This window comes from Ovis canadensis, chromosome 1, assembly GCF_042477335.2.
Source record: "Ovis canadensis isolate MfBH-ARS-UI-01 breed Bighorn chromosome 1, ARS-UI_OviCan_v2, whole genome shotgun sequence".
Lineage (NCBI taxonomy): Eukaryota > Metazoa > Chordata > Mammalia > Artiodactyla > Bovidae > Ovis > Ovis canadensis.
In genome coordinates, this window is record NC_091245.1 from 77,362,953 (window position 1) to 77,390,107 (window position 27,155).

The 27,155-nt window shown below is 37.9% G+C and overlaps 1 protein-coding gene across 1 annotated transcript in view; it reads left to right on the forward strand.

Annotated features, from left to right (window-relative positions):
- The window catches only part of PLPPR4 (phospholipid phosphatase related 4), a 49,612-nt gene extending 27,521 nt beyond the window's left edge, over nt 1–22,091 (forward strand). The window contains exons 2-7 of the mRNA XM_069570837.1: nt 1,622–1,807; nt 9,700–9,829; nt 11,959–12,154; nt 13,932–13,989; nt 14,749–14,922; nt 20,079–22,091. Of these exons, the coding sequence (XP_069426938.1) occupies nt 1,622–1,807; nt 9,700–9,829; nt 11,959–12,154; nt 13,932–13,989; nt 14,749–14,922; nt 20,079–21,407 (2,073 nt within the window). The 3' untranslated portion in view covers nt 21,408–22,091. The remainder of the gene's footprint in view (nt 1–1,621; nt 1,808–9,699; nt 9,830–11,958; nt 12,155–13,931; nt 13,990–14,748; nt 14,923–20,078) is intronic.
- Nucleotides 22,092–27,155: the final 5,064 nt, after the last annotated feature.

Consider the following 27,155-nt stretch of genomic DNA (forward strand, 5'->3'; position numbering starts at 1 on the left):
TTATCTAAAGAAAACTAAAACACCAACTGGAAAAGATATATGCCCCACTGTGTTCATTGCAGCAGAGTTTGCAGTAATCAAGACATGGATTCAACCTAAGTGTCCAATGATGGATGAAGAAGTAAAGAAAATGTGGTACATATATAGTATGGAATATTATCCAGCCTTCAAAAAGAAGGAAATACTGACATTTGAGACAATATGGATGGATTTTTAAGGCATTATGCCAAGTGAAATAAGTCAGCCAGAGAAAGATAAATATCATATGATTTCACTTATATGTAGAATCAAAGAAACAACAGCAATAAAAAAATCAAATTCATAGAAAAAGAGAACAGATTGGTGGTTGCCAGAGGTGGGGAATGACAATGGGCAAGATGGGTAAAGGAGGTCGAAAGTCACAGATGCTCAGTTATAAGATAAATAAGTCCTGGGGATGTAATGTTCATATGGAGACTATAGGTAATAATACTGTATTGTATGTTTAAAAGTTGCTAAGAGAGTTGATTTTAAAAGCACTAATCATAAAAAAGAAATTGTTGTGTGTAGTGATGGATGTTGACTAAATTGATTGTGGTGATCATTTTGTAATATGTATAAAAATATTAAATCCTGTGTTGCATACCTGAAATTAATATAATGTTATATGTTGATATATGTCAATTATTTCTCAATTAAAAGGGGAGACCCATTGGCTTATAGTGGTTAGGGGGCTGGTTGCTACTGCTGCTGTTTAGTCACTAAGTTGTGTCCGACTCTTTGCTACCCCATAGTCTGTAGCCCTTCAGTCTCCTCTGTCCATGGGGTTCTCCAGGCAAAAATGTTGGAATGAGTTGCCATTTGCTTCTCCAGGGGATCTTCCTGACCCAGGGATGGAACCCGCCTCCCCTGCTTGACAGGCACAGATCTTACCACAGATCCACCTGTAAAGTCCAAGGGGACTGGTAGTGGTAGTTTAGTCACTAAGTCGTGTCCAACTCTTGCAACCCTGTGGACTGTAGCCTGCCAGGCTCCTCTGTCCATGGGATTCTCAAGGCAAGAATACTGGAGTGGGTTGCCATTTCCTTCTCCAGGGGGTCTTTCTGACCCAGGAATCAAACCCAGGTCTCCTGCACTGTAGGCAGATTCTACAGTGAGGGGCTGGGGAATAGTATAAATATGGTATAAAAAGATGTAAGAAACTGAAGCAAGAGCCAGATCATGCATTCAATGGTGTGAAATTTGAATTTTATTCAAGCAAAATGGGACCCACTGGAGTAGCTAAAATCAGGATCAATATGACCTAAAATAAAATATTTTCCGAATATTTAGGATGCTGGATAGAAATTGGATAGGTGGGATGGGGAGGGTAAGTGTGAAAGTGGAGCAGCATTTAAAAGTTATCCAAGAGCAAAGGTGAGGCATGCCGTGGGTTCAGAGAAGGCTGGTGAAAGAGGTGGATGAATTGGAGTTTATTTTGAAGGCAGAAGCAATAGTAAGTATGAATGATTTTAATTCTGAGATCAGAGAGGAGTGGTAAGAGAAAATGGAAAACACTTGTGTTTCTAATTTCAAGATGTACTGACTCTATGTATGACCTGTGTAGAAAAATAAATTGATCTTCTCTGTCCTTCATTCTCAGTTGCCTATATTGGCATCATCGGTGGTTAGCCTGTATTTCCTTGAACTCACGGATGTCTTCAAACCCGTGCACTCTGGATTCAGCTGCTATGACCGGAGTCTTAGCATGCCATACATTGAACCCACCCAGGAGGCAATTCCTTTCCTCATGTTGCTTAGCTTGGCTTTTGCTGGACCTGCAATCACGGTAAGAATTGCCCCCAAATTGTGTTTGTCGGCCCTAGAAGACTAAGAATGACCACATTTATGTAATAAATGAGGTGTCCCTGGTGGCTCAGACGGTGAAAAATCTGTCTACAATGCAGGAGACCTGGGTTTGATCCCTGGGTTGGGAAGATCCCCTGGAGTCAGGAATGGCAACCCATTCCAGTATTCTTGCCTGGAGAATTCCATGGACAGAGGGGCCTGTCCATGGGGTTGCACAGAGTCGGAAGGACTGAATGACTAATTTTCATTTTCATGTGATAAATGGGTTAAAAGCAAACAATAAATTTCTGATACACTTTCTCATTAATATATTTTTCATGTTTTCATGGAGAAGGAAATGGCAACCCACTCCAGTATTCTTGCCTGGAGAATCCCATGGACAAATGGGGCCTAGTGGGCTGCTGTCCATGGGGTCACACAGTCAGACATGACTGAAGCGACTTAGCATGCATTCATGCATTGGAGAAGGAAATGGCAACCCACTCCAGTATTCCTGGCTGGAGAATCCCATGGACAGAAGAGCCTGGGGGCTGCTGTCTATGGGGTCGCACAGAGTTGGGCACGACTGAAGTGACTTAGTAGTAGTAGCAGCCTGCATTCATACCATATCTCAAGTCCTAGAAACTGTGGGAAAGAAACAAATAATTCTATAGCCAACAGACTTTGTTCTCCAAAGTGCGTGTTGCTATCAATTTTAACAGAATAGCACTTTTTATTGATTCTTAGCCCTGAGCATGCACAACTGTACAGAAAAGAGGGTACAACTCACATTCCTGCCCCCCGCAAAATAAAATAATTTAGATTCAGAATAAACATTTGGATTTTAAAATGTGTAACCTAAAGAAATGACCTAACCTAATGAAATTGGATTAGAAATGTAGTTGTTTTTAGTTTGCTAATGTACAAATTGGGAATTACATATTTTTCAATAAATTTATGAATAAGTAACACCAGCATAGTCTTTATAGCATCTCTTTTGCCCCCAAAACCTACCTAAAGGACAAGAATCATGTTTCAGGATTAATAATATTTATTTCTAATAGCAGAAATGCTTACTTTACTTTTATAATGCTAATGAATGTCAGAGGAAGTGGTCATTAAATAAAAAGCTGTGTTTGAATGGAGTTTTTATAGGATCCTCTAAAGAACTGGTCTATTCTGGTTCAGTATATGGCAGCAGTTTTAGAAAAGTCTCTGCATTGACCTTTTGTATACCCTTGGATTTGTTTCTTTTTTAATTTCCCCACATTAAACAACAACATTCTATTTACACTATAAATTACATGAAATATTATCAGAAGATAAAACTGAAACTTAATTTTTCTTAGAACTTCATCATACTTAAAAGATGAATTTTGAGACCTTTTGGTCTCAAAACACTTTGTAAGTTTTAAGAAATGAGTTATCTGAACTTCAATAACTCCAGGGTGATTGGAACTGTTAATGATGTACTTGGAAGTAGCTGAGACTCTGACTAAAAGCATATTTAATGTGCAGTATTGTTCAGAGTGGGCTTCCTTGGTGGCTCAGATGGTAAATTGTGTGCCTGCAATGCGGGAGACCCAGGTTTGATCCCTGGTTTGAGAAGATCCCCTGGAGAAGGAAATGGCAACCCACTCCAGTACTCTTACCTGGAAAATCCCATGGACGAGGAGCCTGGTAGGCTACAGTCCGTGGAGTCACAAAGTCAGACATGACTGAGTGACTTCACTTTCACTATTGTGCAGAGTAACAGTATTTTCTGGTCATTTCTCTAATGACTCACCAAAAAATCTATTATCATCCAGTTATTTGACAAAAACAAAAAGTATACATGTTTTAAATCCATGAAACTGGAGCCGATTATACAGAGTGAAGTAAGCCAGAAAGAAAAACACCAATACAGTATACTAACACATATATATGGAATTTAGAAAGATGGCAATGACGACCCTGTATGCAAGACAGGAAAAAAGACACAGATGTATATAACGGACTTTTGGACTCAGAGGGAGAGGGAGAGGGTGGGATGATTTGGGAGAATGGCATTCTAACATGTATACTATCATGTAAGAATTGAATCGCCAGTCTATGTCTGACGCAGGATACAACATGCTTGGGGCTGGTGCATGGGGATGACCCAGAGAGATGTTATGGGGAGGGAGGTGGGAGGGGGGTTCATGTTTGGGAACGCATGAAAGAATTAAAGATTTTAAAATTAAAAAAATTAAAAACTAAAACTTAAAAAAATAAAAATAAAAATAAATAAATCTAGTAGACCAGAAAGCATTTCTCCTAATTGGAATATAATGCAGAAATTTATTGTAATTAATATATTTGAAGTACAATTGTAAAATACAAATGCTTGTGACTCTACTGAAGAGACTATGATGATATTTCATCCATTACATAATTTCTTTTTTATATACCCAGAAGTCTTTCTTCCCTGGGTCTTAGACTAAGTGGCTAGGAGAACACATCTGATTGTGGCTTTTCCTGCCAGCATCATTTATTTCACACTGATCCCTTTGCTGACAGTTACAGGTCCTGGGGCCAATGACTTTGGCCTCATCATTGTGTTCCCGCTTTTCTGACTCCCTCATTTCCAGTAATTCTCAGTATGCAATTAAGGATGCTTTCTGGGGGATTCTGAGTCAACACTTTCTTTCTTGAGCCTTGAGAAGTGAAAGAACAAGTTTGCTATGACTACCTCTACCAAGTTGACCTGGGGAACCCAGTGCCAACTCCTTCAGCAAAAACTGCCTGAATTCCCAGGTTGCCCCTGGGCCTCCATAAGCTCTTGCATGCCTCTTTATGGGAGGAGAGGCAAACTAGGGAAATATTTACACTGCTGGGTCCCTGATCTTCCCCTTATCATTCAGGATATTCCAAGATGTCAGTGATTCTTTTCTTCCACACTTCCTTCATGGATTTTGAGTAAACAACTTGATGGTAAAACAAATCTTGACTTTATGGACATCAAATAACTGTCTTTTACACCTTACTCGCTAAACATACATCTTCTCTGAATTTCTAATTTCATTTTCCCTTGTTTTAAAGGCTTTTCCCAAAACATTGGTTCTATAGTGTCTGTGTGTCACTATAGTCCTAGAATAGGGGTCACCAACCCCAGGGCCATGGACCAGTACCAGTCCATGGCCCATTAGGAACCAAGCAAAGCTTCATCTGCATTTACAGCCACTCCCCATCACTCACATTACCCCCTGAGCTTCACCTCCTGTTGGATCATTGGCAACATTAGGTTCTCATAGAAGTATGAACCCTGCTGTGAACTGTGCATGTGAGGGATCTAGGTTGCTCACTTCTTATGAGAATCTAATGCCTGATGATCTGAGGTGCAGCTGAGGTGGTGAGGCAAGCGGGGTGGGAGTGGCTGCCGCTGTCATCACCCCCAAACCTCGTTGCAGGAAAACAAGCTAGGGCCCCCACTGATTCTACAGTATGTTGAGGTATATAGTTATTTCATTATATACCACAATGTAACAATAATAGAAATAAAGTGCACAATAAATGTGCTTGAATCATCTTGGAACCATCCCCCTACCCCCATCTGTGGAAAAATTGTCTTCCACAAAACCAGTCTGTGGTGCCAAAAAGGTTGGGGACTGCTATGCCAGAACCATGATCCTGTCCCTAAACTTTCTACATGTTACTGCTCCAACTTCTTTCCCTACTCTTCCTGAAAGTGAAAATAACAGACTCTCATTCCCCACTTTCAAGGTTGCCATTTTCTTTTTTTCTTTTTGGCAGTATTAATCTGTTCCAAGATGGAATGGTGGGGGAGACAGAGAGGCAGGATGAATGCTTCCTTTGAAAATCACTTTCATAGTCCATTTGTGTAAGGAGAGTTGCTTCTTATTCTCACCCATTCATGTGAAGAGAAGGCAAAGCAAAACAAAAGACCACACATGGGTAGTATTCTTTAAAAGGAAGTTTCTAATTCTTTACAAAAGGAAGATCAACTGATTTTTTTATACAGGCATTTACATATAAATCATTTGATGTTTGCTTCTCAGGTTTAAAATGTTTTTTTTTACTTATTTAGTTATTTTTGGCTGTGCTTGGTCTTTGTTGCTATGTGCTGGCTTTCTTTAGTTGGAGCAAGCAAGCGGGGGCTACTCTTCATTGTGGTATGCGGGCTTCTCTTTGTGCTGGCTTCTCTTATTGCAGAGCACAGGCTCTGGAGTACACGAGCTTCAGTAGTTGTGGTACATGGGCTCAGTTGCTTCAGGGCATATGGGATCTTCCCGGACCAGGGATCAAACCAGTGTCCCCTGAATTGCAAGGTGGACTCATAAGCACTGGACCAACAAGGAAGCCCCTCAGATATTTTTTTTGATGCTGTGAAAGATATTTTAAAAATTACCTGCCTTTGTATTGTTACACAAGAAATTGTAAAACTTCATTTGTGTCTGTGAAATGTATATTCTTATTTTTTGAAACTGTCTTTAAATTTTCATCTTTAACATTAACTTTTAACTTACTTTTAAGTGATAATGAAACAAGCATTTTTGTTTAGTCCTTTGGAGATTCTCAGGGAAAATAGCACAGAATATTGAGGCTTATCATAAACCTTTCCAAAATCTATCTGAATAGAAAACATGTGTATGTTCTCTTCCCTGGAAGTAAAGGGATTAAAGGGTAAGTACATCCAGTTTTATAGAAGAATTATATTTAAATTTCTTATTGTTTCTGGGAGGTAACCTTAGCTTTATGAGAGTATATACTCTCCTTTAAGTGGCTTTTCCAAGGGCAGTGTCCATATAATAATAAGCAATGTATTTCCTCTCTGCATCTCCCCTGAAACAGTCACTTTAGAATCTCTTTCAAAAACCTGTCCATGATACTGACATGCACAAAATGGTATTGTTTCTTTTCAGGATTGTGTACGGCATAAACAGAATATTGTGGGAAGATACTTGTCATATACTGTTTTCTATTTCCAAATGACAACAGCAACAAATAATTTTGTTGTCAACACCTAATCCTTTAAACTATATTGCATCACAACAGCATGTCATTCAGAATGGGGAGACAAGCAGGCATATTTGAAAATACATCAGGAAACATCTATCCTTTCCCTGAGGAGAATTCTATCTTTAAAGCAAATTAAATCATTTTGAAAATGCATACAGTGACATGTAGGTCAAGGTTAAATGAATAGTAGTGTGAAGAGAAAATTAATGTGCTCCTTTGAGAGTGGGAGAGTTGGATGATGTCAAAGTACTGACAAGAAACCTCCATCCATAATCAAACCAGGGTGTGAAAGCACTCTCCTGACATATGAGTTTTGAGCTTATTAAGCAAAAAGTGAAAACTCTTGAAATTTCAAGGTCACTTGAGATAATGACTGCTGTGTTATATGACAAGAAGCATTTCCCTAATGACACGAAACAAATAAATTCTTACATGCTTTAGCATTCAAGGATAATATGTGAATCACTATTTACATGTATAATTAAAAAGAAACAAAATTATTCACAGAATTATTATTAAAGAAATGGAAATGAAATGAGTCTCTCAGTGCATTTCAGGACACATTTCAGAAATGAGTGGTTAATTTTCTTGAAATGATGAATTTGGGATAACCATGATATTATTCTACTTGCATGGTGCAGCATGTCACATCTGTCTGTGCAGAATATTATAGAATCTTTCGTGTTTCTATGTCTAACTTGAGGTGATGATGTATTATGGTATTTTTCAAAAAGTATAATTAACTTAGTATTCAATGATCTGAAAAAAAATTCCTTCTGATTATTTATATAATTATCCATACAGGAGTTTATCAGTGTATGCCACAAGATTTTCACACTTGTAAGGTTATTGGTAGAATTTTATTAAGAAAATTATTTTTATACAAGTAAAGGTTCTTTATAATTGTACACACACCATATGGAACTAAATATATCAGACAGAACTTTTGAAGCATAAGGTCATAGACTTAGTCATGAGTTTTAAAAATCATAAATTTAAGAACTTTATAAAATAAATGTTAAATAGGTGTTGAGAACTGGGAACTTTCCCTTGGAAAGTATATTTCCGTTCCCAGTCACTGTGATAGTCTTTAAAGTGACATGATCACTTATATCTAAGGGACTGCCTGTTCCCAGTTTTTCAGTTCCACATTTTTAGCCATACTGATTCTAATTTCATAATAATCTCTGAGGCACAGTAACCCCAAATATTTGATTTTTTGCATAAAAAAAAACACATTATTTCAAGTCTTACTTTTCTTAATAACTACCAGCCCAAATGCCCAAGGTAATGAGCCAATGAGAATCCCACAGTGAAGGTAACAAAAGCAAACCCACAATGCAGGGCACTTTGCTAGACAGAATAAAAGGTAACACAAAAAAGATGGTTTCCCCACAGAGGGTCACAGTCAAGTGAGAAATAATCAAGCTATGCTAGAGAGAAGGACAAGATACCAAGGGAGCCACATAGAAGAGGGCATAATTCAGTTTAGGATATAGTAAGAGATTTCAAGGGAAAGTTCTTAAAGGAAATGATGCCTAAATGTATTGAGTTTTTCACTGATGTCCTGTGCCTTAGAATCCAACAGGAAGTGTGCTGTTCCTTATTATAAGTACGGTCCTCTGTTTACTGAAAACACATTTTCTAAATATTTCATTCTTAAGACGTATTACTGGTACTGGTGGTGGTATAGTTGCTAAGTTGTGTCTGATTCTTGGACCCCATGGATTATAGCCCACCAGACTCCTTTGTCCATGGGATTTCCCAGGCAACTGGAATGGGTTGCCGTTTCCTTCTCCAGGAGACCTTCCCTACCCAGGGATTGAACCCATGTCTCCTACATTGTAGGCAGTCTCCTGCATTGCAGGAGGATTCTTTACCGCCGAACCACCATCACTCAGCATTACTCAGTATGAATGGATAACTCTTCAGAAATTAACCACATCAAATTCTGTTTCAGTTGTCCTGGAGCATTTTCATCCAAATGTTACTGCTTACCTAGATAGATTCTCTTATAATCTACATTCTCCAATAAGATAGTTACTAGCCACATGCGGCTATTTCATTTTAAATCTGATTAATTTATATTTTAAATTGCAGTAGCAAAAAAATTTCAAGTGCTCAATAGCCAACAGTGCTATTTCAAGTGCTCAATGGTGGCTGCCATATTGGACAAAGCAGAAAATATGTCCATCATCACAGAAAATTTTAGCAGATAGCTCTGCTTTGGACTGTCTTTCTACTTTCACGTCTGCTTTACATGGGTGATCCTCCTGCCCAATCCCAAATTTTATTGGAATAATATGCTAATAAAATATTCCTGATTCTAACTCTGGTACTTATTTTATTCTCTCCTCGGGCACCTTGTTTTCATGGTTTTAAGGATAAAATGACAAGACTCTAAGCGTCAGAGCAGAGTCAGTCACCATGTGATTAATCAGCTAAGTAACACTGGGTATTGTTGGGCATAGGGCCAAAGTCTGGGTGCTACAACCACATTGCAATGCCAGGATGCTATCACAATTTTGACCAGTATGTAGGAGCACAGAAGATCCAACAACGCTAGTTACAATGCCCTGATTACTTCTCAGTGCTTCTGCAAATACTCAGGAGAAATCCCCCCATCTCTAAAGTGCCTACAAAAGGTACATCTTTACTTAATTTAATTGATGGCATGTTAAGAGATAACTTCCCCTGTAGGAGGAAATGGCAACTCACTCCAGTATTCTTGCCTGGAAAATCCCATGAACAGAGGAGCCTAGCAGGCTATACAGTACATGGGGTCTCAAAGGAATCAGACATGACTAAGCAACTGAGCATACATATGTAAGAGATAACTTATATAATTCATGTGCACCCGTTGAATCCATTTTGCATACCCTCTTGTCTTCGCAGATTATGGTAGGGGAAGGAATCCTCTACTGTTGCCTGTCCAAAAGAAGGAATGGGGTTGGCCTGGAGCCCAACATTAACGCTGGAGGCTGCAACTTCAACTCGTTCCTTAGAAGAGCCGTCAGATTCGTTGGTGGGTGTGGGAAACCACAAAGAGAGAAAATGTTTTTCAAATAGAAATGTTATATTTAATTACAGATATTGTCTTTAAAGCTGTAATTTAGATGTATAATGTCAGGTACATGACAAATTTTACATTATACAAAAAAAAAAACCTTGTTAAAACACCCTAATTTAAGTTTTGTATCCACAATGTGTTATTTATAGTTATAGTCCTTGTTTTGAGAGCCAGTATGCCATGCATTTCAGTTTATTTTTGTCTTAGCTCTGGTAGAATCATGAATTTACTTTAAAATGGTTTCTTGGGTCTGGGTTCATTTTTTTAAAATGGAGAATAAATATCAGCAGACCAATATAAATGGATAACCCTTCAGAAATTACTTTAGCTGCATCAGCGATTCCATTTCAATTGTCCTGCGGTGTTTTCATCCAGAAGTTACTGTCCATGGAAATGTCACCATGCAGCACAGCATCAAGGCTATTTTTCCTTGGTTATATCATCTAACTCTACCTCCTATTTTTATTGGACCTACAGAATATCCATAGGCCTATATCAGAGTCAAATGAGCATCTAAACCCTCATCTCTTCTGATTAGCATGTGACTATCTTAATATTATTTGAGTCACAGACCTTTCTTTTTAACTGAATTGAAAAGTCAAGCCACAGTACATCACACCACTGTGAATGTTTTAATTCATTCCCAGTAAATCAGTAAAAAGTTATTTTCACCTGTAACCTCTGAGTTCAAAGGAATAGGTAGCTTCATTTAATACCTAATAGAAAATTAAGTACCATCGTCTCTTCCACTGGGAAAAAAATCTGGTCTAAATCATGCCCTAGACTCTGCCCCACTAAGAAAGGCACATTTTTGCTCCACGAAGACTGTACAGCAAGAATAATCCCCCTACCAGGATCATGGACTAAGACCAAGAAGTAAAACTTTAGGACATCTAGCTGATCTCAGAGGAAGTTTTCCTAATGTAACACAATGCTGTGGCAAAGGGGCATATAACCTCTCTGAAAACCTCATGACTGTGAGGATGCTCCATCTTATCCTGGAGAACCCAATCCCAGAGTCAACCACACCCATGCCCTGGGGGTCTAGAGATGGGTAGGTTTCCTCACTTACTCATACCCCTCCCCAAGATCTTACATGCTGCTAGGAATTAGAATATAGAAATAAAGGTCCAGGGTCACGAATCTGAGGTGAGTAGGTGGAGAAAGAACTGGGAGAGCGGTTGTTAGGTGACAACAAGCAGAGAAGGAAAATGCAAAAGGGGCCAGGCCAGGAGAACACTGTCGGGTTACCTGGCTGCCTGTCACAGTGATTTCTATGAGCAAATCTTGAATCAGAATCCAGAATCTCAAGTCAGAATGACTCCGGGGTGTAGAGGGAGCAGGCAGGCTAGATTCCCAAGGATAAGACCAGGCAAGGAACTCGAAGCAAGAATGGAGTTTGAATGGACAAGCCTGCATCAGGGTTTGTCAGTTTATGGCTTCAAACTAGTCCCGGAAGAGAAAAGAAATAACTTTATCAAGAGGTTTAAGAATGTCATTTCTGTATTCCAAAACGAAGGAAGCCTCCCATAGCCTGGTACTTGTATGATTATTGTTTTCACCATAGGGCTGGCTAGCTGTCTTCTCTGTTTTAATTAGCATTCCTAGTATGCTAGTCATCTGTACGTAGTCATACCAGGAACCAATCCGTAGGGTTTGTGTACTGTGGCTGGGGAGAGGAACTACTGGGGAGAGAGCCCTGGAAGCACAATTCTGCTAAACAGTTCACAGTGATTTTGAATTTTGCTTCATTCCCATATTGAATCCTTTTCGAATCACACAGTTGTCACCTTAACATGTTCCAGGTATCTGTCAAGTGACCTACAGTTAATAATATTAAGAATTGGCCTGATGTAACCAAACAGACAAAAATCCTTCAAATGACGACTTTGGAGATACTCATTGCCTTCAGCATCTGTTTGGAAGTTTAGAAATATTCTTTACTATCTTCCTGAAACAAACTCAGAGAAAGTGATTACAGTAGATGTCAAGGTTGTCGTGTTAGTGTGTAATACGCAAGATTGATGATGGCACCACATTGGCATCAAGTGCTCGCTTGGTAACAGGTTTCCTTTTCCTTATAGGTGTTCATGTCTTTGGACTCTGCTCTACAGCTCTTATCACAGACATCATCCAGCTCTCCACAGGCTACCAGGCACCGTACTTTCTGACTGTGTGCAAGCCAAACTATACCTCTCTGAATGTGTCTTGCAAAGAGAATTCCTACATTGTAGAAGACATTTGCTCAGGATCTGACCTTACAGTTATCAACAGCGGCAGGTTAGAAATGGAGATTATAAAGACTTCCATGTTGGTGTTTTTATTGTTCATTAATAGCTTGGGGTATCATCATAGGCATACCCTTTTCAATCACAATGACTTGGATTTTATTTTTCTTTTCAATTCAGTGATCTCTTTAGGGATGATACCATAGAAACCCATGATGGCTCATTCCAACTCCTCCTCTCTCTCCAAATTTCAGCCGCGTATTCATTCTGCTCATCTTCATATCACCAAACCCCAGTCATGTTCTATGATCTCCTCTATACTAATTATGGGTTTAGAAAGAAAGAAAGTAAAGTCACTCAGTTGTGTCCAACTCTTTGAGACCCCATGGACTGTAGCCCACCAGGCTCCTCCATCCATGGAATTTTCTAGGCAAGAGTACTGGAGTGGGTTCCCATTTCCTTCTCCAGGGGCTCTTCCCAACCCAGGGATGGAATTATGGGTTTAGATTATCAAAAATTGGTTTATTTTAGATGTTTATAGTTAGTCACGGCTTATCATCAGTATGTGTCATGTAGTGACTTAAGTAGAAGTTTTAATGATATTTCCAGCTCCATTACATATTTTATTAAAAAAGGAATCATATGCATTTTCCTTTTGGTAGAGTTTTAAAAGAAATAGCATCTAGGATTGCATGTGTCTCCTCTGAATAAACCCAGAAAGTCTGGACATACAGCTCCTGACCTTGCATTTCAGAAAATAAAAACCAAAAAGCTCAAGAAACTACCAAAGCATTAAACTGTTTTCAATCAATAAAAAAAAAAAGAAAGAAAGAAACTTAGATGGCAAGAGAAGTTCAAAAGAAATAAATTACAGAAGGGTGAAGGCAGCAAAAGACTGATATAAGAATTTTATTTTTCATTCAGTCAGTTCCCAAAGATTGGTTTAAGAGTCAAAAATAATTTAAATACACTTGAAGAATCAGAACCTGATATTATATAATTATATACATATGGTCCATTCAATTCAATTAATTTTGAACTTACATTTAAGACCTATATTCTATATTCTTTCTCAGTTTTTCTACATTATCTTATCTGTGTTGAATAATAGTCCTTTTTATTGGGTACCAAATAATTAGGAGGTCATTAATAAAACTAAATTTTTTCCCAATTTTTATTCATTAAAAGATCTCTGTTCTCCTTCTGTCTATCTTTCACTGTCCTCTGTTCTACCTCTCCCACCTTGCTTCTTATTTAACAAAACAATATACTTTGTGATTCTTGAGATAATAGTCATTTTCAAGTGGGATAGAGAAACATTTTGCTAAAATTAGATTTTTTTCCCATGCTTTCTAAAGTGTAAAAAACACTTCTAGACCCACTACTGCGAGAATATAATTATTCTTTCAAATATTTATGTAAATGAAGCTATATATTTAGGAGCATAAAGAAAGTTTAAAAGCATTAAAATCTTAGGTTTTATAGGCTTTTACTTTAACCTGATGTAATTATAATACCAATAAACAGTTATAATGCTTTCCACCCCATTTCTACTTTCAACCAGCGTTCTGATGGTGCAAAGAAGTGATCCCTTAGAAAGCTAACACTTTATATTGGAAAGTATATCACTACTCTTTTAATACTAATGATGATTAACAGTGTTTATTTTATCACTCAGATCTTTCTCCAGAAAACCAAACAGAAATTAAAGTTATTGCTTATTACCTTGCGGCTTTTTAGTTGAACATTTTAACCACTCAGTGTTCTTGAGATAATTGTTAGCGGTGTATCAGAAATAGAAGGCATAATTTGACTTCTTCCTTTGGCAGAAAATCATTCCCTTCTCAACATGCGACCCTTGCTGCCTTTGCAGCTGTGTACGTTTCGGTAAGTAACTGGGTCTTTTTCATCAAACTGTGTCCTAGAGAAAATCAGAGAAATGAGTGTTGTCTCCAAACACTAATTAGATTATATTATAGCTGGGTAATAACAGAAGAGTATAATGGCATAAAAAATAGAATTTAGATGCTACTATAAACAATATAATAGTAAGATAATTTTTGACACAGTCATAGTATTCATTTAGCCTCGTATTTCTTTTTTTTTTAGCCTCGTATCTCTTTAATGTGATATTATACTTCATGACAGAGTACTGTGAACTACATGAATGTTAAAAACTGTAAAACTGAAAGAATTGTGTTAAGTATATACATACACAGCACATGCTTTCATTTCAATCATTATGTAACAGCAAATGCTAAGTGAGTATAAGTTGATAAATGCTCTGCAATGAATTGTCACTATATCTTATTAATATAATAGTTTATTAGATTTTATGTGAAAAAAATGGATTGAAATTAAATGACAAGTAACATGGAGACTAACCAGTTATCTGGCTAATTCTACTGCTTTAATTTTTTTCCAGACTTTTCTGTAATCACATAAGTGGCCTGTTATTTATTTGATGAATTTTGTCAGGCATTCCTTTTTTTTCAGGTACAGAAATTAGCCATAGCAGGGGGAAAGGAATAGTAAAATTGACATCAAGTGTATCAGAGATTTGAGTTTACCTTTTTATTTGATTATAATTAAATGGAAAAAAAGACCTTTTAAACATACTTACCCCAGTTCTTTCATTTTTTAAAGATGTACTTCAATTCCACACTAACGGATTCCTCTAAGCTTCTGAAACCTCTCTTGGTCTTCACCTTTATCATCTGTGGAATCATCTGTGGGCTAACACGGATAACTCAGTATAAGAATCACCCAGTTGATGTCTACTGTGGCTTTTTAATAGGAGGAGGAATTGCTCTGTACTTGGTAAATAATTTACTATTATTCAACAAAGCACAGTTTAAAAAGGAAAATATGCACAAAATGTCTTGCACTGTAATAATTTACTTCCAATATAGTTTATATCTATGAGAAAATCGCTGACTCCTTCTCCATTCTAAGCCAAAACATATATTCTACTTTCAGTAAAGTAATTTATTAAACTCATACATTGGGCCAGAAAAGGTGATTTTAGAAAGCTTATCACATTTTCCCTTATCACTCTCCCACCAAAAAAAAGTCAAGGACTACTATTACTAGTATAATTTTATAGATGAGGAAAGTAAGTTAAAGAGAGTAGAAGTGTAATGGAAAAATTATATACTTTGCCCAATAACACAAATGTGGCACTTGGGTATAACTATAATCCAGCTAATATTTAATTTTTTGTGTATGTTTATGCTCAGTCGCGTCTGACTCTTTGCGACCCTGTGAACTATAGCCTGCTAGGCTCCTCTGTCCATGGGATTTCCTAGGCAAGAATACTGGCTTGAGTTGCCATTTCCTTCTCCAGGGGATCTTCCCAATCCAGGAATTGATCCCACGTTTCTTGCCACCTGCATTGGCAGGTGGATTCTTTACCACTGTGCCACCTGAGAAGCTCCATTGAATTCTTTAGCAACCTTCATTTCCAAACCTGATCTTCCTTTAAGGGAAATATCTTCAGCATAAAGGAACTGAAATTGTCCGTTTAATTCACGCATTCATTACCTTTACATTTATTCAAAATCTGATCTGTGCCAGGTACTATACTGAGCATCACGGCACTGATAAATAGATACATCATTTATGAGTTTACAGTGCAAAGATTAAGAAAAGTATAAATGGTTAAAATATGTTAAATGACAAAGTAGGGTATAAACAAAGTACTTTGAGGATAGCAAACTGCCTAAGGAAGCTAAGGAAGGCTTCACAGAGTTATACTTATGTTTTTAAAACATGAGAGTTTCTTAGGGTAAAGAAAGGAGGGCATTCAAGCTGAAGAAACTATATATGCAAAAAGATGGACTTATGAATGATCAAGTCTTTGTGGAGGGTGAAGGAACAAAAGGAATGAGAGATAATGGCCAGGTTTCTAGTTTGGAAGACCAGCAAATGGTGACTTCATTAGCTGACTGATGGATGTGTACAAGCTCAATTTAAAGATCAATAGGCAGTTGAATAGTTGGGTCTGGAGCTTAAAGAAGCAATGACTGGTGGAAGATAGATTTGGAAATCACAGACATTATAGGTGGAAATACCGTTATAGTTATGGGAATATATAAAATTGCCAGGTCCTAAGAATAAAAGGAGCCAGGAAATCACCAATATGCAAGCAGCATGCAGAGGAAAAGGCAATAATGAAAGAAACTAAGAGGATCTACAGAGAAATGAAAATTAACTGTCTGTTGGAGTAGTTCTAAATCTTGTGATCTTAGAATACTTGTGAAAAGCATTAATAAAAATGCGTACAAAAACAGGAAATGTACTAAAGTGAGCAATGATTTATTTTTTTCATTTTTATACACTAGTGGCATAGTCACGATTGTCACTTCAGATCTCATACTTCCTACTCATACTTTCTTCATTGAAGGAGAAAGCCATCGAAGAAAATGCATGCCAGGAACTGTGCATTAGCCTGGGTTGTCCTGGGAGTGTTCATTGGCAGCAAGTGCTACAGAATAAGACAGAACTGTCACTCTCCAGTTCATGCATTGCTTTTGTACCTGTCTGATTTTCATGGTGTCTTGGAGTCCCAAGGGTTTGGGCTCGAATCTCAGTTCTTCTGCTATTTGGCCAATTTTGCAGCCATATAGAAGCCTGATTCTTCATCTATAAAATGAAGATAATAACTATTTGCCTTATATCATACCAAGGAATCAAACAACTATATTTATTATGCCAACTTCTGGGCGCTGAATTTTGAACAATGTAGGTAGAGGTTACAGCTGTGAAAAGAAGAGAAGTGAAAAGCAAAGGAGAAAAGGAAAGATATACCCATCTGAATGCAGAGTTCCAAAGAACAGCAAGGAGAGATAAGAAAGCCTATCTCAGTGCAAAGAAATAGAGGAAACCAACAGAATGGGAAAGACTAGAGATCTCTTTAAGAAAGTTAGAGATATCAAGGGAACATTTCATGCAAAGATGGGCTCGATAAAGGATAGAAATGGTATGGACCTAAGAGAAGCGGAACATATTAAGATGAGGAGGCAAGAATATACAGACGAACTATACAAAAACGATCTTGACGACCCAGATAATCATGATAGTGTGATCACTCACCTAGAGCCAGACGTCCTGGAATGTGAAGTCAAGTGGGCTTTAGGAAGCATCACTGTGAACAAAGCTAGTGGAGGTGATGGAATTCCAGTTGAGCTGTTTCAGTTCCTAAAAGGTGATGCTGTGAAAGTGCTGCACTCAATATGCCAGCAAATTTGGAAAACTCAGCAGTGGCCACAGGACTGGAAAAGGTCAGTTTTCATTCCAATCCCAAGAAAGGCAATGCCAAAGAATGGTCAAACTACCACACAATTGCACTCATCTCACACACTAGGAAAGTAATGCTCAAAATTCAACAAGCCAGGCTTCAGCAATACATGAACCATGAATTTCCAGATGTTCAAGCTGGTTTTAGAAAAGGCAGAGGAACCAGAGATCAAATCCAACATCTGCTGGATCATGGAAAAAGCAAGAGATTTATAGAAAAACATCTGTTTCTGCTTTATTGACTATGCCAAAGCCTTTGACTGTATGGAACACAATAAACTGTGGAAAATTCTGACAGAGATGGGAATACCAGACCACTGGACCTGCCTTTTGAGAAATCTGTATGCAGGTCAGGAAGCAACAGTTAGAACTAGATATGGAACAACAGACTGGTTCCAAATAGGAATAGGAGTACGTCAAGGCTGTATATTGTCACCCTGCTTATTTAACTTAAATGCAGAGTACATCATGAGAAATGCTGGACTGGAAGAAACACAAGCTGGAATCAAGATTGCTGGGAGAAATATCAATAACCTCAGATATGCAGATGACACCACCCTTATGGCAGAAGTGAAGAGGAACTAAAAAGCCTCCTGATAAAAGTGAAAGAGGAGAGGGAAAAAGTTGGCTTAAAGCTCAACATTCAGAAAACGAAGATCATGCCATCTGGTCCCATCACTTGATGGCAAATAGATGGGGAAACAGTGTCAGATTTTATTTTGGGGGGCTCCAAAATCACTGCAGATGGTGACTGCAGCCATGAATTTAACTCCATGAACTTGCTCCTTGGAAGGAAAGTTATGACCAACCTACATAGCATATTAAAAGGCAGAGACATTATTTGCCAGCAAAGGTCCATCTAGTCAAGGCTATGGTTTTTCCAGTTGTCATGTATGAATGTGAGAGTTTGACTATAAAGAAAGCTGAGTGCCGAAGAATGGATGTTTTTGAACTGTGGTGTTGGAGAAGACTCTTGAGAGTCCCTTGGACAGCAAGGAGATACAACCAGTTCATCCTGAAGGAAATCAGTCCTGAGTATTCATTAGAAGGACTGATGTTGAAGCTGAAACTCTAGTACTTTAGTCACCTGATGCAAGGAACTGACTCATTGGAAAAGACCCTGATGCTGGGAAAGATTGAAGGCAGGAGGAGAAGGGGACAACAGAGGATGACATGGTTGAATGGCATCACCGACTCATTGGACATGAGTTTGAGTAAACTCTGGGAGTTGGTGATGGACAGGGAGGCCTGGCATGCTGCCTGCCATCCATGGGGTCACAAAGAGTCGGACATGACTGAGCGACAGAACTGAACTGAACTGATGTACAGTCTGGTGGAAGATGGTCCTAGACTTATGAATTTAAATACAATTATTAATGTAACGAGGTAGAGACTGTTTACTCTGAAAACTTTTGTAGTGAGAGCATAGATAGGTATTATTTAGAAGAAGGTTTTAGACAGGAATTAAAATACTTGGAGAGGGAGAAGCCTGACTTTATTCTGCTCCTGTTTACACTCTGCCCTGAAATTATTAGTTTATCCATTCTAAGCTAATGCCCTTGTTCATTGTTAGGCACTCTACATAATATCACATTGATGGAATTCCTTTGGCTTGATCTAAAAATTAGACAGTGGGTCCCTTCTGTTGAGATTAACACTCAAATAGTTATCTGCTTCTGGCTCTTATCTCTAAACTGAGCATCTCAAAAACTGAAAATTCAGCAGGGTTAAGACCTTCTACATTTAACAAGTTAAAAAATTCTGAATCTGATCTTTAACCTTTATCAGATTTTTACCCCCCAAATCTAAAAAAAAAAAATAATTGATCACCTGAGTATGAAGACAAGATTAAATAAAAATAAGCTCAAGTTTAGTGTAATAATACTGAGTTGATCAAATATTACCTTCAAAATTTAAGATAAGGTTTTAGTTGGAAAAGAACTTAGAACCCAATATAGGGACAGTTTCTGCCCTCTTTTCCCAGAACAGTCTATAAAATGCTGCACACATAGGGCTGAGCTCCATGTCAGCTGTGAAGATGTGTGTCTCTGACCTCAATACAAAACCTATGTCATATTTTATGAATGATTTGTTGTTCTGCATTTCCACATGCAGGTATGATTGAATGGTGTGATTTCAGTCATACCATCATGAGGTATGATCGAAAATGGAAGGTAAAATACATCAGTTAAGCCATCTGAGGTATCATTCAACAAGCAGTTCATAAATCCAGAAAAATGAATTGCTTTGAAAAAAACAGAAGATGGTTGATTCACGTTGTTGCATGGCAGACACCAACACAACATTGTAAAGCAATTTCCATCTAATTGAAAAATAAAATTTAAAAAGAAAAACAGAGGAATGCCCTTATTTCTCTCATTGTCTGACTTCTCTTCTCAAAACAGAGGATAAGATTGTCTAAAACATCTGGTGGGATGGAGAAAGGAGAGAAAATCCAACTAATAATGAAAAATAATGGACTTTATAGTTCTGAAGAGTTAGTTATATAACTTACAACTATTTCCTGAGTAATTGCACTTTTAGTTTTGGTTATTTGTGTTAGTCAGTGGTGTACAGTGAACCCATCTTTATGTGCCTCACTACATCCTCCAATGCAAACTCTCAGTAACCATGTCTCCTAGTGCCTGATGGATGTTTATTGTTTCTCCCAACACTAGGGTCTGTATGCTGTGGGAAATTTTCTGCCTAGTGAAGAGAGTGTGTTTCAACACAGAGAAGCCCTCAGGTCTCTGGCAGACCTCAATCAAGACCCCAGCCGAGTTTTATCTGCTAAAAACGGTAGCAGCACTGACGGAATTGCTCACACTGAAGGCATCCTTAACCGAAACCATAGAGATGCCAGCTCCTTGACCAACCTCAAAAGGGCAAATGCAGACGTAGAAATCATCACTCCGCGAAGCCCCATGGGGAAGGAGAACATGGTTACCTTCAGCAATACCTTGCCTAGAGCCAACACCCCATCCGTGGAAGACCCTGTGAGAAGAAACGCCACCATTCATGCCTCGATGGATTCTGCTAGATCCAAGCAGCTCCTCACCCAGTGGAAGAATAAGAATGAAAGCCGGAAGCTGTCTCTGCAGGTTATAGAGACCGAGCCGGGACAGTCACCACCCAGATCCATTGAAATGAGATCAAGCTCGGAGCCGTCCAGGGTGGGGGTCAATGGAGACCACCACGCTCCCAGCAGCAATCAGTACCTCAAGATCCAGCCTAGCACCGTCCCTGGGTGTAACAATAGCATGCCTGGGGGACCAAGAGTGTCCATTCAATCCCGCCCCGGGTCCTCACAGTTAGTACACATCCCTGAAGAGACGCAGGAAAACATAAGCACTTCCCCCAAAAGCAGCTCTGCTCGGGCCAAGTGGCTGAAAGCCGCGGAGAAGACCGTGGCTTGTAACAGAAGCAACAGCCAGCCGCGCATCATGCAAGTCATAGCCATGTCCAAGCAGCAGGGTGTCCTCCAAAGCAGCCCCAAGAACACTGAAGGCAGCACGGTCTCCTGCACCGGCTCCATCCGCTACAAAACGCTGACAGACCACGAACCCAGTGGGATCGTGAGGGTTGAGGCCCACCCGGAGAACAACAGGCCCATCATACAGATCCCGTCCACCGAAGGCGAAGGCAGTGGCTCCTGGAAATGGAAAGCCCCTGAAAAGGGCAGCCTTCGCCAAACGTACGAGCTCAACGATCTCAACAGGGACTCAGAAAGCTGTGAGTCTCTGAAAGACAGTTTTGGTTCTGGAGATCGAAAGAGAAGCAACATTGACAACAGTGAGCATCACCACCACGGAATCACCACCATCCGCGTCACCCCGGTAGAGGGCAGCGAAATCGGTTCGGAGACTCTGTCCGTTTCTTCCTCCCGCGACTCCACCCTGCGGAGAAAGGGCAACATCATTTTAATCCCTGAAAGAAGCAACAGCCCCGAAAACACGAGGAATATCTTCTACAAGGGAACCTCCCCCACACGGGCTTATAAGGATTGAGTGATAGTCATTCAAATCACTTGAGTCACCCCAAGAGACAACGTGTTGATTCTACCAGTGCTCTGTTCCAGCAAATCGGGAACCTTCTCACCAAACTAGATTATCCACCATCAGCCCGCGTGCAACTCACTAACTCTCGAGAACTATTCCACCCAAGCTTGTAGACTTCACATCAAGGGAGGGGAAAAGCACAATGCAAGAACCTAACTCATGTGATAATGTGAAGACTCTTCCTAAGACCTACCTTCAAACGCAAAACGTTTGCAGAGGGCAATATCAAAAGAAAGCGGTTTCCTTCAGTGTATACTATTGTACTTCCTGAATGTGCCAACTTTAGGGTTCTTTCTTTATAATTAGCTGTGGGAATCCAGAACACACGTTTTCCCTGCAGCAGAGGCCATGCAGTATTATATATTCTTTTTGCAGAATCTGCACCTAAAGCTCAATATGGGTGGTGCTGATTATTATAGTACATATATGGTGTAAACTCTCAATTTCTATTTAGCTGTGAAATAGTGGTGTGCAATTCCTTGTCAAAGAAATGCTACTGTTATTAAGAAGATGTTGGCTTCTTTGTGTTAGAATAGGACACCCTGCAGCTTCTCTGTAGTGGCTCTGTCACAGTCAAAAAATGAAAGGATTTTGTGCATTTCTTCAAAATTTTGCTTTCTTCAACAACAAAAATTTATAAGGATATTTTCAGTGAAAGGGAATAACCAGTACTTTTCTGCATAGCTTTTTGCTGCTTACTTTTTATTTCAAGTTACTGCTAATGAAAAATCTGTTTTTAGTGAGTAAATTTGCATAATTAAAAACATTATTTTAGAGTTTTTGAAATTGATGTTGATCATATTTTACATTTTACGGCTTCTCCTTTATTTATTGATTTAAATTTTTATGTTATAGATATGTTCTATTTTTAATGAAGAAATAACAGTTGATATTCCTTCAGCAAAATATAATGCTGTGAATTTATGAACAAGAAATATGAACCAAAACTTAACATTGTGGGTTACACTGCCAGCAGTGTTGATCATATGTTAACCTTAGATGTTTCCAGCCAGCTGGCTTAAATTTCTAATTTAAGTAATCCAAAATTTTCATTTTGTTCCAGATTATTAACATTTTTTGATATCCTGATAACCAGTTAGAGTCACAGTGGTTGGGTTTTACCATCTTCTCTAAAATATTTTGTTATTTGTATACTAACAGGATGAATCTGAAAAAAAATGAAAATTGATAAGTAAAAATATCTCACAGTGTACATTAAGAATGTATTTCTTCAAAATAGATAGGCACAGTTTTTGTGCTCAACATACAAATAACAGTTTTTGCTACCTATCCTGAATGAAGCCTTCAACTTAAATCAATGGAAACCAATATTGCCAATAAGAAGAAAGTAAAAGCAAAATATTTTGAGGTGTTTTAAGTATGAAGAAATATTTGGTTCTTGTAATTTCACATTTAACCTTTTTGCACCATTTCTTAAGAATTCTGATGTACATCTCATGATTGTCACGGGGACAAAAGGTAACAACAGTGCTGGTTAATCTGATCTCAGTTCAGTTTTCACTGAGAACAGAAATAGTTGTTTAGAGATGAGTAGTACCACATTCTTAATCAACTTCTACTGGAAAAGGGCAGAGCTTTCTAGAGTAACCAACCTCCTACGGCATTAGGGATTTAGCTGAAACCATCAGAATTGAAAACTCTGGCAATAAAATACAGATTCAACTATATCCCTTCTGGCAATTTCCTTCTCAGAGAGGGGAGTGGGAGTGAAATGTTGCCTTCCCCACTTCTCACCACCACCACCATTATGACACTCCTACTGGCTTTTGCCAATTTATAGAGAGAAAGGTGGATTGGTTTTCGTGCTCTGAAGAAAAAAAAAAGCTGCAGCATTTCAGGTGCAGTATGATATTTCCTAATCTTTCCTATTTCTTAACAAAAGATTTTAAAGTACTTCTCTAGTCATTGAAGTTTTTTTTTCTTTACATGAATATTGATATATTCTTTTTCTACTCAAAGTGCCAAAGGCTACAGTTTTTAATGACTTAAATTGTACCACATTGTTAAGGAAATATATGATAGTCGCTAGAACTCAGACCTCTGCATGTGTATTTGATAACACATCTTTTGTAAACAAAAGATTACAAAGAATTATTTGTTTACATTCCACTGGTACCTTAATTTAAAACAAATGAGACTAACAGGTGGTATCTCTTCTTAGTGTTCTATTTATCTTATTTGCTAATGAGAGCACTTCTTCCTTTGTTAGGCTGTGCTTTATTGATAAAACCAAGTATTGAATAAAGAGAGTTAATTATCTTTTTAAAGTAAATAAAATTATGAAGATATATATGATATATATAAAGTATTGTGTTTAATAAAATGTTATGCAATGTTTTCCAAACTGATAAAGTTTGTAAAGTGCTATAATGTATTTTGTTAAGTACAGATCAGAGCTATTGTGTGAGTATATTGTGCTAACATCATAGAAATAAAGATTAGATTTCTTCATCAAAATTGGAGCATTTTGGTCTTTTACTTCAGAGTATGAATTGATAATACTTTATAGGAAAACAGCTGAAAAAATCAGAATGACTCAGAACTGATTATAATTAGAAGAAAGAGTATTGCACTAAGAAGGAAAAGCTTCTCAAACTATGACATGTTTCCTTATTGTTTAGAATTTTGGTTTTATGCTTATTAAAGTTCTTTTAAATTTATTTAGAGCTAGATTTTTCACATATCAATGTTACAGAGTATTGAAAAAGAAAATATGAAAGAATCATTTGTGTAAGTACCCCTTATACTATGACTGGATAAGTAACCCTGATCCTGATACATTTCTCATGAGGTATCAGGTGAGTGGTTTCTGGGTTATACACATAAGAAGTTATCATTAGAGCCATATCATTTATGCCTTTTACAGGTCAAGTCTTTACTTGATATCTATGGGTTACTTCATATTCAAATTCAAATGGAATATGGAAATTCATTATTCAGAAAGCAATTTAATTGAAATAATTGAAGGAAATCAAAAGGAAATGGTTTAATCTAAAAGGGAAATGTGGCCTGGAAAATGGGTAATGGTTTGTTTGTGACTGAGTGTTTCATTTTCTCTGCTTATTAAATGTCTCCTGTCTTTATTCTGTAGAAAGTTTCTACTATGCTCTAAGAACAAATGCTACAGTTTGAAGGAAATGTAGATTTCAGTCATAGTATATGATATTATAGGCTTCCCTGGTGACTCAGATGGTAAAGAATTTGCCTGCAGTGTGGGAGACCTGGGTTTGATCCCTGCATTGGGAAGATCCCCTGGAGGAAGGCATGGCAACTCACTCCAGTATTCTTACCTGGAAAATCCCCATGGACAGAGGAACCTGGTGGGCTACAGTCCATGGGGTCTCAAAGAGTCGGACATGACTGAGCAACTTCACTTTCACTTTTCACTTTCGTGCATTGGAGAAGGAAATGGCAACCCACTCTAGTGTTCTTGCCTGGAGAATCCCAGGGACGGAGGAGCCTGGTGGGCTGCTGTCTATGGGGTCGCACAGAGTCGGACACGACTGAAGTGACTTAGCAGCAGCAGCAGCAGAGTGGCTAAGCACAGCACATATGATATTACAAATGAGACCCAATAATGGGAGATTCCCAGTGACAATGCTTCCTAATAGTTAAAAAAAAAGAAACAGAAGAAAACAAATGTCTAGATGGGTCCTCTGATACAGAAATGACTCTCATTTCACTGGCCATACAATTATCAATAAAATTCCCTAACTGCTAGTATTTATTCACTATCATCAATGAGAAGGAGGGGCAATCTGAGCAAAGCTATAGTGCTGCCACCAATTCTATTTAACAAACTTATTGAGTGTTCATTTTGTCTCCTTTACTTCTTCTTCATTAAGATTTTCAGTCATAGCCTAAGAGAAAAACATATCTAAACTCTAGGGTTAGATTTTACAAGTAATACAGTTGACAAGTAGATGAATGAGTTTAAAGAAGAAAAAAATATGAAATCATATTCATGTATAATCTCATTTTCTCTCAATCACCTCCTGACACTTTACACCTTACACCTGACTACTAACTGGTTCTATTCCTGGGTTGGGGGTTGGGAAGATCCCCTGGAGAAGGAAATGGCAACCCATTCAGTATTCTTGCCTGGAGAATTCCATGACAGAGGAGCCTGGAGGGCTACAGTCCATGTGTTGGCAAAGAGTTGAACATGACTGAGTGACTAACACACACACACATTAACTTATAGAAAGAAAGCTAGACATTCTCTATAAGAGGAATTTTCCCCCCACAAACTCCCTTGTTGTAGTTTGTACCTTCTAGCCTGTGATATCCTTCTGAAGAAAGATATGTAGTTTTGAGTATCAGGTAAACCTATTTCACTCCATCTCTAGCCTAGTCTTTCCCATTTTGCATCTAAATTAAATAATCACAGATATTTCTGGAGGTATGTGTGTTTGTGTTAGTCATTCAGCTGTGTCTGACTCTCTGTGTCCCCATAGACTGTAGCCCAATAGGCTCTTCTGTCAATGGGACTTACCAGGCAAGAATACTGGAATGTGTTGCCATTTCCTTCTCCAGGGGATCTTCCCAACCCAGGAATTGAACCCCCTTATCCTGCATTGCAGGTGGATTCTTTACTATCTGAGCCACCAAAGCATAAAAAGAGGCATTAAAAAAAATCAAAATAAGTCAAAAACTTAAATGTAAAATGTAAAACTAAAACATATAGGAGACAATATTTAGGCTATAGAACAAAGACTAGCTGCTAGTCCTTGGTTAGATATGTGTTTGCAAATTTTTTTCTTCAGTCTGTAGTTTATCCATCATCCTTTGAATAGAGTCTTTCAAAGAGCAAAGTTATTATTTTTGATGAGGTTCAATTTATCTTTTCTCTTTATGAGTTATTTTTTGAAAGTCAGATCTAGACTATATAAAAAAATCCTCAAAACTCAACAGTAAAATCTTCAATAACAGTAAACAGAAGAGACTAAAAGAGAAAAACAGTAAAATAAAAATGGACAAAGACATGAACAGACATTTCAAAGAGGATATATAGATAACAAGCATGTGAATAGATGTTCAAAACTACTAGTCATTTCAGAAATACAAATTAAAATCACAATGAAATATTACTACATACCTATAAGGATGAAATTTAAAAAATGTTAATACCAAACACTAACAAGAATGTGGACAAACTGCATCACTGACACATTGCTAGTGGGAATATAAAATAGTATAACCTCTTTTTAAAACAGTTTGGCAATTTCTTTAAAAAAAAAAAAACTAAACTTACATTTATATTTCCTAGGATTTGTACTCTTGGGTATTTATCCACAGAAATAAAAATTTATGTCCACAAGAAAAATGGTACCCATGTATTCATTCAGTTTTATTAATAATAACCCCAAACTGAAAAAAATCCTAATGTCCTTCCTTGAGTGAGTTGTTAAACAAACTGTTATATAACCATATCATAGACTACTATTCAGCAATAAAAAGAAATGAACTATGATACATGCAACTGAATGAATCTCCAGAGTGCTATGCTGAATGAAAAAGCCGAAAGGTTACACCTGTATGATTCCATCTCACACAACACAGATAGGAGCAGTCCATGGCTAGAGAAGTTGTTTTTATCATCTTTAATATATGGCTTCCAAAGTTGCTCTAGTTGACATGATTTCCCAGAATGATTGGGGTTGGGAAGGAGGAAGT